This window comes from Chiloscyllium plagiosum, chromosome 7 (genome assembly GCF_004010195.1).
Source record: "Chiloscyllium plagiosum isolate BGI_BamShark_2017 chromosome 7, ASM401019v2, whole genome shotgun sequence".
In the NCBI taxonomy this organism is placed as follows: domain Eukaryota; kingdom Metazoa; phylum Chordata; class Chondrichthyes; order Orectolobiformes; family Hemiscylliidae; genus Chiloscyllium; species Chiloscyllium plagiosum.
The window spans coordinates 46,913,227-46,930,692 of record NC_057716.1 but is presented as its reverse complement, the minus strand read 5'-3'; the positions used below and the strand labels follow the sequence as shown (position 1 = coordinate 46,930,692).

The following is a 17,466-nucleotide window of genomic DNA, read 5'->3' as shown; positions in this document are numbered from 1 at the left end:
ATGGCTGATGAAGTTCAATGTGAGCAAATGTGAGGTCTTGCACTTTGGAAAAAAGAATACAAGCATGGACTACTATCTAAATGGTGAGAAAATTCATAAAGCCAAAGTACAAAGGGATCTAGGAGTGCTAGTCGAGGATTCTCTAAAGGTAAACATGAAGGTTGAATCCTTGATTAAGAAAGCAAATGCAATGTTGTCATTTATCTCAAGAGGGTTGGAATATAAAAGCAGCGTTGTGCTACTGAGACTTTATAAAGCCCTGGTTAGGCCCCATTTGGAGTACTGTGTCCAGTTTTGGTCCCACCTCAGGAGGGACATACTGGCACTGGAGCGTGTCCAGCGGAGATTCACACGGATGATCCTGGAATGGTAGGTCTAACATATGAGGAACGGCTGAGGATCCTGGGATTGTATTCATTGGAGTTTAGAAGGTTAAGGGGAGATCTAATAGAAACTTACAAGATAACACATGGCTTGGAAAGGGTGGACGCTAAGAAATTGTTTCCGTTAGGCGGGGAGACTAGGACCCGTGGGCACAGCCGTAAAATTAGAGGGGGTCAATTCAGAACAGAAATGCGGAGACATTTCTTCAGCCAGAGAGTGGTGGGCCTGTGGAATTTATTGTCGCGGAGTGCAGTGGAGGCTGGGACACTAAAATGTCTTCAAGGCAGAGATTGATAAATTCTTGATGTCACAAGGAATTAAGAGCTACGGGGAGAATGCGGGTAAGTGGAGTTGTAATGCTCATCAGCCATGAATAAATGGCAGAGTGGACTCGATGGGCCGAATGGCCTTACTTCCACTCCTACGTCTTATGGTCTTAAATGCTATACAGGTTGTTCTGCTATAATTTGGATTTCATTAACATGATTTTGCTATAACGCGATTGACGAACTGTGGACACTATTTCTAAAGCGTGAACCTATGAAGCGTGTATTGGTTACAAGGCGATTCCACCCCATTAGTTTAAATGGTGCAGCCATTACTCAATTTTCTTATAGCACAGGATTGCGTAAGAATGCGACTACCACATTATAGCAGAACTGACTGTATTCAAGGACCTGTCTAAAGTTTCTTCTTTCTTGCCTCGTCATTCAGATCTAGCATGCATTCTTGGTTCTAAGCAAGAAAAGATGCTCCAAACAAATTCTATTTAAATAAGTGTCTTTTGAAGAATAAGCAAGAGAGTCCTTTGCACATGAATTTTCTTGAGATCTGGGTAGAAGATAACTTTTATATTGCTCAACTTTATCCAAAGCTAATTCTATTGCTTTATAACCAATCACCATATTCCACAAGTATGTGGATACTCAAAATAGTTTAAACAAATCCACGTGTATCACATGAAAAAGGCTTAAAAGTCTCCATTTCCTGTCAATTCCATTAATGATACACGTTTGTAATGGAAACTGCTCATGTAAACTTGCCATGGGCTCGGAAAAGAAATCATGGGCCTTGGTACTGCCCTGGTTTCTGGCACCTGACAGGTTTGGTCAAGCACCCTCACAATACACCTTGGGTCCTATAGAATAGTGCAGTAAAGAAGGCAGCCATTCAGTCCATCAAGGTTTGGGTCAGTCCTTCAAAGAGAAATCCAGTTAGTTACCCACTTTTATCCATATATTTATCCAATTTCCCTTTGAACACGAAATTCAATCTGTATGTCCCACAATATCAGGGAGAGTATATTCCAAAACATAACAATCCGATGTCAATCGTTATGTTGCCTCTGTTTTTTTTTGCCAATCAACTTGTGTAAAATTAAATCTGGACCCCGTGACAGAGTCCATTATAAAAGATTTAAGAGTATGACACTTGGAAAACAGTGAAACTATCAGAAACAGTCAACGTGGTTAAGGGACAGCCAGTGGATGTGGTTTACTTGGACTTTCAGAAGGTTTTCGGTAAGCTCCAACGTAACAGATTAGAATGTAAAATTAAAACTATGGGGTTAGGGCTACTGTACAAATGTGGATAGAGGACTGGTTGACAGAACAGGAAACAGTAGAAATAAATGGTCACTTTTGAGAGGAAGGCAGTGACTCATAGAGTACTGCAGGGCTTAGTTCTCGGAATCTAGCCACTCTCAATATATATTAATGATTTAGTTCAGGGAATCAAATGTAATATCTTCAATTTTGCAGACAACACAAAGCTGAGTGGGAGGATGAACTGTGAGGAGGATGCAGAGATGCTTCAGGGCAATTTGGACAAGGTAAATAAGTGAGCAAATGTATAGCAGATGAAGTGTAATGTAGATAAATGTGAGTTATCCACTGTGGCAACAAAAAGAGGAAGACAATTTTTTTAAAAATATGAATGGCCAATAGGTTGGGAAAGTGGGAGGTGTGACAATACCTGGCTGTCCTTGGACACTAGTCATTGAAAGTAAGCAATCGGGGCAACAAGCAGTGATGGCAGCAAATTGGCTTTCATAGCAAGAAGATTCGAACATAGGAATGAGGATACCTTCCTGCAATTCCACAGGGACTTGTTGAGATCACAGAGTACTGTGTGCAGTTTTGTTCTCCTCATCTATAGATAAATGCATTGGCTATGTACACAAATGTATAACAGACTGATTCCTGGAATTGCAGACTGACACACGAAGAGAGACTGGATAGTTGGGACTATATTCATTGGAGTTTAGAAGATTGAGGGAAGAATCTCACGGAAATCTATAAAATGCTAACAAGCCTAGTCAGTGAATACAGGATGCTCCATATGACCAGTGATTGCAAAATCAGGGATCATAGTCCAAGAACATAGGGTAGTCCATTTCGGGTTGAGATAGGAGTAATTTCTACACCCAAGAGTGGTGAGGACATAGAATTCGCTGTTGCAGGAAGTGAGGTGAAAACAATACATATTTTCAAAGAGTTACAACTGTAGGCCTTACAACTAAAAGGGATCAAAAGGTGTGGAAAGTGGGAATAGGGTTCTGAGTTGGATGATCAGCCATGACCATATTGAATGTCCAAGCAGGTTTGAAGGGCTGAACTGCTACTCCTATTTTCAATGTTTCTACGTTCTAGCCAAAAGTACAGCTGCAAACACAATAAGATGAATGTCTCTTTTCTGGTGTAAAACTCAAAAGAACATAAATAGTAATGGCTATGCATTTAGTATTGTGACTACAGTCATAGAGATATGTACAGCATGGAAACAGACCATTCGGTCCAATTCATCCATGCTGACCAGATATCCTAACCTAATCCAGTCCCATTTGCCAGCACTTGGTCCATATCCCTCTAAACGCTTCCTATTCACGTACCCATCAAGTTTCTTTTTAAATGTTGCAATTGTACCAGCCTCTGCTACTTCCTCTAGCGACTCATTCCATACACGCACCATCCTTTGCATGGAAAAGTTGTCCGTAGGTCCCTTTTAAATCTTTCCCCTCTCACCCTAAACTTGTGCTCTCTAGTTCTGGACTCGCCACCCCAGGGAAAAGACCTTGTCTATTTACCCTATCCATGCCCCTCATGATTTTATAGACCTCTAAGGTCATCCCTCAGCCTCCGATGCTCCAGGGAAAGTGGCCTCAGCCTATTTAGCCTCTTCCAATAGCTCAAGCCCTCCAACATCCTTGTATTCTTTTCTGAACCCATTCAAGTTTGTGGGCGGCATGGTGGCATAGTGGTTAGCACTGCTGTCTCACAGTGCCAGAGACCCGGGTTCAATTCCTGCCTCAGGCAACTGTGTGTGGAGTTTGCACATTCTCCCCGTGTCTGTGCCGGTTTCCTCCGGGTGCTCCGGTTTCCTCCCACAGTCCAAAAATGTGCAGGCCAGGTGAATTAGCCATGCTAAATTGCCCCTAGTGTTAGGTGAAGAGGGGAATGGGTCTGGATGGGTTGCTCTTCAGAGGGTCGGTGTGGGCTTGTTGGGCCGAAGGGCCTGTTTCCACACTGTAAACAATCTAAAGTTTCACAACATCCTTCCAATAGGAGGGAGACCAGAATTGCACACAATATTCCAAAAATGGCTGAACCAATGTCCTGTACAATTGTAACATGATCTCCCAACTCTGATACTCAATGCCCTGACCAATAAAGGAAAGCATACTAAATGCCTCCTTCACTATCCTATCTAGCAGCAACTCCACTCTCAAGGAACTATGAACCTGCAGTCCAAGGTCCCTTTGGCCAGCAACACTTCCCAGGACCTTACCATTACATGTATAAGTCTTGCCCTGATTTGCCTTTCCAAAATTCTGCAACTCACATTTATCTAAATTAAACCCCATCTGCTATTCCTCAACCCATTGGCCCATCTGATCAAGATCCTGTTGTACTCAGAGGTAATCTTCTTCACTACCCAACACACCTCCAAGTTTGGTATCATCTGCAAACTTACTAACTATACCTCCTATATTCATATCCAAATTGTTTAAATAAATGACAAAAAACAGTAGATTCAGCATCGACGCTTGTGACACATGACTGGTCACAGGTCTCCAGTCTGAAAAGCAACCCTCCACCATCGCCACTGTCTTCTACCTTCAAGCCAGCTCTGTATCCAAATGACTAGTTCTATCTGTATTCCACATGAGCTAACCTTGCTAACCAGTCTATCAAGAGGAACCTTGTAAAACACCTTATTGAAGTCCATATAGATCACATCCACCACTCTGCCCTCCTCAATTCTCTTTGTTATTGCTTCAAAAAGCTCAATCAAGTTAGTGAGACATGATTTCCAAAGTACACAGCCATGTTGACCATCTCTAAATCAGTGCCTTTCCAAATACATGGAAATCCTGTCCCTCAGGATTCCCTGTGACAACTTGTATCACTGATGTCAGACTCACCAGTTTCTCGTTCCCTGGCTTTTTCTTACCATCTTTCTTAAATAGCAGCATGTTAGCCAACCTCCAGTCTTCCTGCACCTCATCTGTGACTATCAATGATACAAATATCTCAGTAAGGGGCCCAGCAATCGCTTTCCTAACTTCCCACAGAGTTCTAAGGTTCATCTGATCAGGCTCTGGGGATTTGTCCATTGTTATGCATTTTAGGACATCCAGCACTTCTTCCCCTGTAATATGGACATTATTTATGATGTCACCATCTATTTCATCACATTCTGCATCTTGCATGTTCTTCTCCACAGTAAACATTGAAGCAAAATACTCGTTTAGTATCTCCCCTATTTCCTGCGGTGCCACACATAGGCTGCCTTGCTGATCTTTAGGGGGTCCTGTTCTCTCCCCAGTTACCCTTTTGCCCTTAATGTACTTGCACAATCCCTTTGGAATCTTCCTAACTTCATCTGCCAAAGTTATCTCATGTCCCATTTCTGCCCTCCTGATTTCCCTCTCAAGTAAATTCCTACTGCCTTTATACTCCAAGGATTCACTCAATCGCTGCTGTCTTTTCCTGACATATGCTTCCTTCTTTTTCCTTGACCCAAACCTCAATTTCTCTGGTCATCCAACATTCCCTACACCTATGTGCCTTGCCTTTCACCCTCACAGAAACATAGTATTTCTGGACTCCTGTAATCTCATTTTTGAAGGCTTCCTATTTTCAGCTGTCCCTTTGCCTGTGAACATCCACACCCAATCAGCTTTTGAAAGTTCTTGCCTAATACCGTCAAAATTGGCCTTTCTCCAATTTAGAACTTCAACTTTTAGATCCAGTCTATCCTTTGTCATCACTATTTTAAAACTAATAGAATTATGGTCGCTAGCCCCAAAGTGCCTTATTTCCCAAGAGTAGTCAAGTTTTGCACCTTCTCTCGTAGCTACATCCACATACTGAATCAGAAAATTTTCTTGTACACACTTAAGTTCCTCCTCATCTAAATCTTTAATACTATGACAGTCCTAGTCTATGTTTGGAAATTTGAAATCCCCTACAATAACCTCCCCAAGTACAGGTGTAATGTTATCCCTTATCAACTCCCCAACCTCTCTTGCCCCCCTTTCTATCCTTCCTATGGCATTTGTATCCTGGAACATTAAGCTGCCAGTTTTGTCCATTCCTGAGCCACGTCTCTAATTGCTATGATATCCCAATCCCACATTCCTAACCAGGCAGAGTTCATCTGCCTTCCCTATTAGACCTCTTACACTGAAATAAACACAGTTTAATTTAACTCATTCTCTGCTTTGCTACTGCCTGCCATGACTATTTGACTTGCTCCTTTTCCAAACTATACAGTCTCAGACTGATCTTTTTCCTCATTATCTCCCAGAGTCTCACCACCCCCACATTACTTGCTTAAATCCTCCCAAGCAGCTCTAGCAAACCTCCCAGCCAAAATATTAGTCCCCTTCCAATTCAGGTGCAAACCGTCCTCCTTATACAGGTCACTTCTACCCCAGATGAGATTCAAATAATCGAATCGGGTGGCACGGTGGCTCAGTGGTTAGCACTGCTGCCTCACACCGCCAGGGACACGGATTCAATTCCCAACTCGGGCAACCGACTGCGGGGGGTTTGCATATTCTTCCCGTGTCTGCATGGGTTTCCTCCGGGTGCTCCGAATCCTCCCACAGTCCAAAGATGTGCAGGTTAGGTGAATTGGCCATGCTAAATTGCCCATAGTGTTAGGTGTAGGGGAGTGGACTGGGTGGGTTGCTCTTCGAAGGGTCAGTGTGGACTCGTTGGGCCGAAGGGCCTGTTTCCACACTGTAGGAAATCTAATCAAAAATGTGAAGCCTTCAACTCCTGCGCCAACTCCTCAGCCACACATTCATCTGCTCTATCCTCCTATTCCTACCCTCTCTAGCTCATAGCACCGGAAGTAATCCAGATATTACTACCCTAGAGGATATCTTTTTATATTCTCTCTTCAGAATCTCATGCTTTTCCTTTCCCATGTCATTAGTCCCAATATGTACAACAGCATTCTGCTGGTCCCACTCCCCTTTGAAAATATTCAGAATTCTGTCAGAGATATCATTGATCCTATACCAGGGAGGAACACAACAGTTTGATTTCTCGCTGTCGGCCACAGAAACATCTGTCTGTGCCCCTGACTACAGAACCCCTTATCACAATCAATCGCTCAGAACCTGACGTACCCCTCATTACATTAGATCCAGTCTCAGTACCAGAAATTTGGCTGTTTGTGCTACAGTCCCCTGAGAGTCTATTACCCTCTCCATTTTCTAAAAGAGCATATTAGTTTGCAATGGGGATAGCCACAGGAGACTCCTGCATTACCTGCCTCCCTCTCCTACCTTTCCTGGTGGTAACTCATCGACCTGACTGTATCTGCGGTTTTTCTCCCTTCCTGTAGCTGCCTCCATCACACCCACCCCAGCTCCTGTAAATTCTTCATTCCCTCTAACTGCTGTTCCAACCAATCCATGCAATTTGATAGGATTCAGAACCAAACACACTTACTGCAGACAATCATTTGTAACACGGAAATTCTCCCAAAACCGACAAAAATAGTGAAAAGCATCATATCCATTACACAGAAAATGCTAAATCTCTCAAATATTACAGTAACCTACAAAATAGATTTAATGCATGCAACTCTGCTATTCCAACATGCATAACAAAGCCAATAAATCATGAGCTATGGCATGAATAGAGTTGTGCCATCTGTCAGATGGGTAGAACAAAGGAATAAAGGATAATAAAGGAAGGTTGTATGTCGAACCTGAGAGAATGGGTGAGATTCTGAATGATTACTTTGCATCAGTGTTCATGGAGGAGAGGAACATGATGAATGTTGAAATTAGAGATAGAAGCTTGATTATTCTGGATCACGTAGACGTAAGTAGGGAAGATGTGTTGAGTAGGCTAGAGGTTATTAAAGTGGACAAATTCCCAGGACTGGATGGGATCTATCCCAGGTTGCTGAGGTAGGCAAGAGAAGAAATAACTGGGGCCTGACAGATATCTTTGTGGCATCCGTAATTACAGGTGAGGTACCAGAGGACTGGAAGGTTGCTCATGTTGTCACCCTATACAAGAAGGGTAGTAGGGATATTCCAGCTAACTACAGACCAGGGAGCCTGATGTCAGTGGTGGGAAAGTTGCTGGAGAGGGTACTGAGGGATAGCGTCTATTTATATTTAGAAAAGAATGGGCTTATCAGAGATAAGCAACATGGTTTTGCGCAGGGGAGATCATGCCTTACCAATTTAATAGAGTTCTTCGAGGAAGTGACCAAGTTGATAGATGAAGGAAGGGTTGTGGATGTCACATACATGGACTTTAGTAAGGTGTTTGATTACGTTTCCCATGGTAGATTAATGGAGAAAGTGAAGTGACATGGTGTGCAGGGTGTTCTAGCTAGTTGGATAAAGAAATGGTTGAGCAACAGGAGACAGTAGTAGTTGAAGGGAGTTTCTCGAAATGGAGAAAGGTGACCAGTGGTGTTCCGCAGGGGTCAGTGTTGGGGCCACTGTTGTTTGTAATATACATAAATGATCTGGAAGAAAGTACTGTTAATAGGATCAGCAAGTTTGCAGATGACACAAAGATTGGTGGCGTAGCAGAAAGCATAAGGGACTGTCCGAGAATACAGGAGGGTATAGATAGACTGGAGAGTTGGGCGGAAAAGTGGCAGACAAGTATGAGGTGATGCATTTAGGCAAGACTAATTCTAGAGCGAATTATACAATGAATGGAAGAACCTTGGGAAAAGTTGATGGGCAGAGAGATCTGCGAGTGCAGGTCCATTGTACCATGAAGGTTGCTGCACACGTGGATAGAGTGGTCAAGAAGGCATATAGTATGCTTGCATTCATTGGATGGGGTATTGAGTTAAAGAGCTGGCAAGTCATGAGCTGCCAGAGGAAGTAGTGGAGGCTAGTACAATTCGAACATTTAAAAGTCATGATTTGGAGGTGCCGGTGTTGAACTGGGGTGTACAAAATTAAAAAAATCACACAACACCAGGTTATAGTCCAACTGGTTTATTTGGAAGCACTAGCTTTCGGAGCACTGCTCCTTCATCACCCGACATATCTGGTCAGCATGGATGAGTTGGATCAAAGGGACTGTTTCCATACAATACGGCTCTAGGACTCTATAAAAGTAGGCCATTAGAAATCAAGTCTGCTCCACCTTTCACTATGACCACGGCTTATCAGAGAACCCTCAATTTCACTTTCCTCACTTATCCCTATAACCCTCGACTGTTTCATTTAATTAAAAGTCTCAGCCTTCAGTACACTGAACAACTAATCCTCAAAAGCCTTCTCTAGTAAAGAACTCCACATATTTACTCTGCTCAAAAAAGAAACTCTTACTCATCTAAGTCTTAAGTAGAAAAAACACTACTGAGATTATGGCCTCTGGTAGTGGACTCTCCCACAAGGGAAGCAACCTCTCCCTATCCACCGTGTCAAGTCCGCTAATATTTTTAAGTGTTTCAGAAAGGTCCCCCCTCAGTTTTCTAAACTCCAATAACTACAGATCCAACCTACTCAACCTCACATAACCTCACATTTCCCCATGTTACTTTCCATCTGCCACCTTTCTGCCCGCTCAATTAACTTGTCTATATCCCTCCTAATGCAGTCATCCTCAGTACTTGCCTTTTCACCTAATTTTGTTATCTGCAAACTTGGCAATACTACATTCATTTCCATCATCCACTTGATTAACATATGTCCTTAATATTTGTGCCCCCAGCACTGTGACACTCCGCTAGTTCCAGGTTGCTATCCTCTAAATCCCCATTAAGTCTGCTTTCTATTAGTTCACATCAATTTTTTTTCAGCTCGTTTTCATGATGATAACTTTCAAGTGGAAAAGATTGTAAGTCACAAGTAAGATATTAATGAGTTACAGATCCTCAACTCTGGCCTACCACATTCTCATCTAATGATATGATATTAATGTTGTGCACACTTATGTGTTCCAGCAGGGAATACTGTATAGTCATCAGGCGTGGGTACAACTACACCTTATTTTCCTTTACTTGGCCTAAGTCAATTGTTGCACTTGACTTGCCGTTGTAGTGGCAAGCATTAAATCTACAGATCACAACTCAAATTAGCAACAGTAGACTTAGTATCTCAAGGGAAGCACTTCATAACTAGCACACAGTTGAAGCATTACACTGATATGTACATAATCTGTAGCTAGTTTTTTTCAATGTCTCAGTTTAACAACTAATCAACAACTGAATTCATTTACTGCTCATATATACAAATTCCTAACTACTCAACCTGAAATATTTGATGTATATTCTATACAATATACTCTTCCCCAATATCTCTCTCAACTCTAACATAAGTTTTGAATATATATACAATTTTACATTTCTTTTTTCCTCACGTTGACCAACATAAATTTTTCCTCTTTCAAAAAAATTCTTGGCTTGCAGATGCCATTGGCAAGCAGTATTTACTGTTTGACACAGTTACATGTGACACATTAACAGTCAATCAAATATGAAGTAGTAGTATGAGACTAACTAACGATGTGAAAGGCAAATAAGTTCCTTGGACCTGATGGTTTGCATCTTAGGTTACTAAAAGAGATAGCTACAGAGACAGTGGGATGCATTGGTTGCAATTTTCCAAAATCGTTGGATTCTAGAGAAGTATCAGAGAATCAGAAAACTGCTAATGTGACACCATTATTCAAAAAGATAGGAGGTTAAAAGTAGATAACTATATAGGCCAAGTAGTCTAGCATCTATTGTTGGAAAAGTATTGGAATCAATTAAGGGAGTAATAGCAGAACATTTGGAAAATCATAATCTATTCAAGCAGGATCTGCACAGCTTCATGAAATGGAAATCATGTCTAATTTATTCATGTTTTTCAAGAAAGTCTCAACCATAGTTCATAGAGACAAACCAGGAGATGTTTTAAATTTAGACAGTGTGGAAGCAGGCCATTTGGCCTATCAAGTCCACACCGATCTTCCAAAAGAGCATCCCATCCAGACCCATTCCACTACCATATCCCTGTAACTCTGCACTTATCGTGGATAATCCACCTAGCCTGAACACTATGGCCAATGTAGCCTAGCCAATCCACCTAACCTGTACATTTTTGGACTGTGGGAGGAAACCAGAGCACCCAAAGGAAACCCAAGCAGACACAGGAAGAATGTGCAAACTCCATACAGTCTCCAGGTCCCTTGCACTGTGAGGCAGCAGTGCTAACCATGGAGCCACTGTACCACCCTTGCCAGTTAGGTACAGTTTCAACAATATTCAAGAAGCTTAATATCAAAGCAATCTGTTTGATTAACATCTCATTTCACCACTTTCAACATTCAGTTCCTCCACCAGCACACTGCAGCAGCAGTGTCCATCATCTACAAGGTGCACTGCATTGACTCAACCAGGATTTTCTTAACATCAACTTCCAAACTTGCAACTACTGCTAGCATTTGGAAGGACAAGGCACCCCAACGCACGGAAACACAACAACCAGCAAGTTTCCTTCCAAAGCATACATTCTCTTGACTTGGAACAATAATCACTGTTCTGTCGTGGTCCCTAGTTAAAATCTTGGAATTCCAGTCCTGCCAGTACTCTTGGACGTGCTTACACTCTGGAGTCCACCCAGAGCAATAGATGTTGACCGAACGTATAATGCCAACGTCTCTTGAATAAATATAAATGTTAATATGAATAGCTCGCCAAGAGTCTTCCATGACATAAGTTTATCCTGTAACCAATACAAACCACTCCCCCAGAGCCAAGAAAGTTGTCACTGTCTTTTACAAGTAGAATTTTTATCTCTCATGAATAAATGGCACCAGATCATAACCCTGATCAGTCTGAAGTCCCCCATTAATATGCATCAAGTGACTGAGGAGAAAGCACAATTGCAAATAATCAAATTTCTCAGGCATTAGAATAAATTGTAAAAATTGAAAACGTTTTTGAAAAACAAGTTTTGCTATATAAGAAATAAATTTAAAGGAAAATAATATCCTCCAAAGAAGCATGTGACCAAGCAAAATTAACAAAGTTATTAACTGGTAAACAAAAGACTAATTATAGGTATCCTCTATGAAAAAAAAAGTTTTCTACACTATCAGTTGTTACATTTGGTTCCAGCCAAAAAACTTACATCTACTTTCCATTTGAATGGACTGATTCACATTGTTGAATGATTCCAAACAGTATGATAACTTCTGATGCCTCAATGTGGCTATTTTTGATTTATGAATGGACAGCAGGCCAAACTAAAAATAATATTTCCCCTCCAACATATATTACTGGCACAGTTGATCTATTGCAGCAATGCACAAGTGAGATAGAAAATAGCCTGTCTTCTATCTGGCTAAGCTTTTCATTTTTCTTTCACCTTTCCTTAATCATCTTAAAATGTCCATCTTTTACTTTTTCCTCATAGACCATATTGAGAAGGATATCAGGTGGGTAGTGAAGAAACTTCAGGCAATCAACAGTTCCCTTCTCATTCACTCCCATCCCTCCTACCACTTCGTCTCCCATTACCCATTTCCCGAGTCAGGCGACTGACTATGTGGAGTTTGCACATTCTCCCCATGTCTGCGTGGGTTTCCTCCGGGTGCTCCGGTTTCCTCCCACAGTCCAAAGATGTGCAGGTCAGGTGAATTGGCCATGCTAAATTGCCTGTAGTGTTAGGTAAAGGGGTAAATGTAGGGGAATGGGTGGGTTACGCTTCGGCGGGTCAGTGTGGACTTGTTGGGCCGAAGGGCCTGTTTTCATACTGTAAGTAATCTAATCTAATCTAACCACTCATTTCTATTTTCCTCATCCACCGATAACCCATCCTTCCCATTAACCATTCCTTTTCTGATCATTCATTCCCACCTCCATCACTACCTCAGGTCCTTCCTCCACACTAATATTAAGCTCTTCAACTGCTCACCTGCTCCTCCCATGACATCTCACAAATAATTTTTTATCTATTTTCCTCAAAAGTTTGTTTTATAGGAATGGGGACAGGCCACCGAACCCCTCGAGCCTGTTCCCACATGTTTTTAAAATCATGTTTCTAAGTCAGAACACTCTACATGTAATTATCGGATCATAATGACAATAGGCAATAGACACATTGCCAACACTTGTAATTTTGTTTACTATGCTACATTTGTACTACTAATATGAATGATTCAGATGTAGAAGAGATATCCTCCAAATTTCTGTCTGCTTTCAATTCCTGTCAATAATGTGCATTAACATAATGCAAACAAACAATCTATACATCTAGACTAGAATGACATTGCAACATTGTACAATATCAAAACATTTGCATTTTTAGTTTAATTATAAATTGAGTCTTAACAATATTATTAATCCATAACATTGCAGATGACCATTAGATTATTTTAGATAAGCAGCAAGTTAGGGAATCCAAAATTGCAATCCACAGCACAAATGCTATTCAGGTTTGATCTAAGGAACAAGAATTTTTAATTCAACATTCACCTAGTTGCCTTTAAACTTCACTTTTAAACTTTATATATAACTCCTTTACCTTTTTCTCTCATTAAAAGGTTCACCATCATTGTGCAAAACAATGTGAAGACTTTGCTCAGATAGGGCAATGCAAAGCCAGCCAGGTATTTCAGAAATTACGAGCCCTAATCACACTGGACTGGCACTGATCAAAAGCATTACTGCATAACAAACACAAATAGGTCTCTGTTGTTCATACATTAATGTAACACATAATTGGTGTACAACATTAATTAACTTACCCTACATTTGGCAATCCAACAATGCCAATCTTCAATGAGGTTCCAAATCGTCCAATAATGGGTGGTAACTTAGGTTCACAATCTCCTTTTTTGGGAGGCATGTTCTGAAACACAAACTGGCAAATGAATAACTGTACTATAATTTTTAAAAGATCAGATACTACAGTCACTCAGAGAATGTCATCTCTTTTCCATAGAGATATGGAAAAAACTCTAATGAAATAAGAAATACATGAACTTTAATCCATTTGGACAAACTGAGCAGCCTCAAAAAGGAAACACATATGCTATTTATAATCAGCTCAAAACTGACAACTGGGGGGAGCTCAGTCATGCCCTTTTTAACAGAACGTCTTACTCATTCAGCCTTGACACTGCTGCTACTACTACTCTGTGATATCTACTTTGATTCTTATTTTATACATCAGAAGCTTTTTGAAATCGCATGGATGCGCAGGCCTGACTCATCAGGACCAGAGGGGAAGGCCCGAATAGAATTTTAATAAAAACAAGCGCTTTCTGGGTGAGGCTGTCAGGAATGACGTGGACAAAACACGAAAGCTGCACAGTGCGGTGTTCACCTGATCAAATCGCGATTCCTGCGGACGGGATAAATGTTGTAATGAGAGAGCCCAGGAACAGCAATAAAACTACTCTCCCTGACAGTCCACGCGCCGAGCAGCCGCGAAGGGGGGGGGGGGGAATGGAAAAATGAACCTGGAGCATGCGCATTACGCACTCACTCATTGGCTGACAGCAGGCCAATTAAAGAGCAGGGCAAAAGTAACTTGGTGTGAAAGAAGAGAACATAGTCGAGAAAGTTAGAGGATGTGAGAGAGGAGAGGAGTATAGGTTAAATGGTGAGGGAGTAGGACAAAAAAAAATTCCCACTGATGGCTCAGTGAGTAAGCTACTAAAGACTCATTCCTTTTGGTCCCTACCACCCACATAAAAGACACACAGGTTGGTGCTCAATAGAACATAGAATATTACAGCACAGTGCAGGCCCTTCAGCCCTTGATGCTGCACCAACCCACAAAACCAATCTGAAGCCGATCTAACTTACACTACTCAGTTAGTGTTCATATGCCTATCCAATGCCCATTTAAATGCCCTTAAAATTGGCAAGTCAACTACTGTTGCAGGGAGTGCATTCCACGCCCCTACTACTCTCTGAGTAAAGAAACCACCTCTGACATCTGTCCTATTTCTATCAACCCTCAGTTTAAAGGTATGCCGCCTCGTGCTAGCCATCACCATCTGAGTAAAAAGGCTCTCACGATCCAACCAATCTAATCCTCTGATTATATGTCTCAAGTCGCCTCTCAACCTTCTCTCTAACAAAAATGGCCTCAAGTCCCTCAGCCTTTCCTTGTAAGGCCTTCTCTCCATCCCAGGCAACATCCTAGTAAATATCCTCTGAACCCTTTCCAAAGCTTCCACATCCTTCCTATAATGCGGTGACCATACGTAATACTTCAAATGTGGCCGCACCAGAGTTTTGTACAGCAGCAGCATGACCTCATGGTTCCGAAACTCAATCCCTCTACCAATAAAAGTTAATATACTGTGTGCCTTCTTAACAACCCAATCAACCTGGGTGGCAACTTTCAAGGATCTATGTAGCTGGACACAGATCTCTCTGCTCATCTACACTACCAAGAATCTTACCATTAGCCTAGTACTCTGCATTCCTGTTACTCCTTCCAAAGTGAATCACCTCACATTTTTCTGCATTAAACTCCATTTGCCACCCCTCAGCCCAACTCTGCAGCTTATCTATGCCCCTCTGTAACCTGCAACATCCTTCGTCACTATCCACAACTCTACCGGCCTTAGTGTCGTCTGCAAATTTACTAACCCATCCTTCTTGGCCCTCATCCAAGTAATTTATATAAATGACAAACAACAGTGGACCCAAAACAGATCCTGAAGTTTCTCATCCTCATTCCATTCTCATGAATCTTTCCTGCACCTTTTCTAAAGCCGTCACATTCTTTCCTAAAGTGTAGTGCCCTGAACTAGACGAAATGCTCCAGTTGAAGGGTTACACCCAAACCATCAACTTCTCCACCTCCTGATAATAGACAATAGGTGCAAGAGTAAGCCATTCTGCCCTTCAAGCCAGCACCACCATTCATTATGATCACGGCTGATCATCCTCAATCAGTATCCTCTTCCTGCCTTATCCCCATAACCCTTGATTCCACTATCCTTAAGAGGATGCTGCCTGGCTTGCTGTGTTCTTCCATTCTCCTAACCTATCTGTGAAGGACCAGACCCAGCTGTTATGTGGAAGGAAGCCTCTGTCATAAATCAAAGGAGATGGAAACAGGAGGAAGAGTTGAGGAAACCTTTCTCAAAGGTCAGTAATAGGTGAGAAGCATGTGTCAAATGCCAAGAAGAAAGTAAGAAGTAGCATAGAACTATGGAGCCACAATGTTTCTAGGGCCCAGAGAAATGCTTCTAGGCCAAAAGAAAATCTAAAACAAAAATTTGAACTTATGTAAGGAGTCGCCATACTGGCTCCTGGCAGTGGGCAGAGAGGATGGTGCATCTTTGCTAGCCACTCGTCTCTAATTAATGTTACAAATCAGATACTGATGAAATCATCAACTTCTGTATACAAAGTGAAAGTACTACTCAATTTCCTCCCTGTGAATGCCGTGCTTGCCTGCCCAAAAGTGCAGTTTATGATTAGGAAAAGCAAGATTAAAAGCACATGTGTAATCTTATTTTAACAGTCTCCTGCTTGTTTATCACCAGAGTCCAATTGTTTAAGATTGTCCTTGGAAACCACTTGTCTGACCAAACTTTTATCAGGCTTGTCCACATCCCACATCTCCATCTTGTAGAATGACAAGGGCAACTGATGTATGGAAAGGCCATCATCACAATTTTCCCCTCTTAGCTATTCACTATCTTGACTTAGAAGTATATCTATCAGTGTTAACAAATAAAAGTCCTGGAACTGCCTAACAGCACTATGGATATCCATATGTTAGAGGGACTACAACAGTCTTCTGATGCAGAGGTCTCAAAGAAGGATTTTGACAGATCAGCCACCAGATGACTGCTGGTGGGTGTGTGCCACAAAGTGCTAGGTGCTGTGCAAAGCTGACCAGAAATAACAATAACTTGTATTTACATAGTACTTTGAGCATAATAAAGTATCCCAAGACAAGTCAAGATGTCATTATAAGAAAGAATAAAACACTAAGCTTCATAAGGAGGTATTAAGGTATATGATCAAAAGAGGAAGCTTTTTGGTAGCGTCATAAAGGAGGCAAATGAGATAGAGAGAAAAAAGATTTAGGAAAGGAAAAACCAGAGTTTAGCGCGTAGGAAATGAAAATGAGGCTTCAATTAGAAAAATGCAGATAACTAGAAGGGTTATAGGGCTGGGGAGCATTACAGCGAAAGGGCGAGATGAAGCCAACAAGAAACTTGAAAACAAAAAGATGAGAATTTTCAAAGTGAAGTTTTGCTTAACCAGCAATGTTCCCTCTAAGTTGCACAACTGTCTGAGAATCCAACAATGAGAATTAGTCTGCTAACACCATTCGCAACATTGACTTCTGGAACCAAAAGACATCGCCAGACACAAACCTTGGCAATCTGTGCAGAAGGATAAAACAAGTGAACAGGAAGCTGTAAACCAGGTCAGTGAGCATAGTGTAGATGGGTGAAGAGGATTTGGTAAAAACAATGACTGCAGATGCTGGAAACCAGATTCTGGATCAATGGTGCTGGAAGAGCACAGCAGTTCAGGCAGCATCGAGGAGCTTCAGCAAAATCGACATTTCGGGCAAAAGCCCTTCATCAGGAATAAAGGCAGAGAGCC

The 17,466-nt window shown here is 41.6% G+C and overlaps 1 protein-coding gene across 1 annotated transcript in view; it reads right to left on the bottom strand.

Moving 5' to 3' along the window:
• Window positions 1–14,318, bottom strand: part of ola1 (Obg-like ATPase 1) — a 210,058-nt gene extending 195,740 nt beyond the window's left edge. The window contains exons 1-2 of the mRNA XM_043693599.1: window positions 14,204–14,318; window positions 13,623–13,726 (exon numbers count right to left, since the gene is read on the bottom strand). Of these exons, the coding sequence (XP_043549534.1) occupies window positions 13,623–13,723 (101 nt within the window). The 5' untranslated portion in view covers window positions 13,724–13,726; window positions 14,204–14,318. The remainder of the gene's footprint in view (window positions 1–13,622; window positions 13,727–14,203) is intronic.
• Window positions 14,319–17,466: the final 3,148 nt, after the last annotated feature.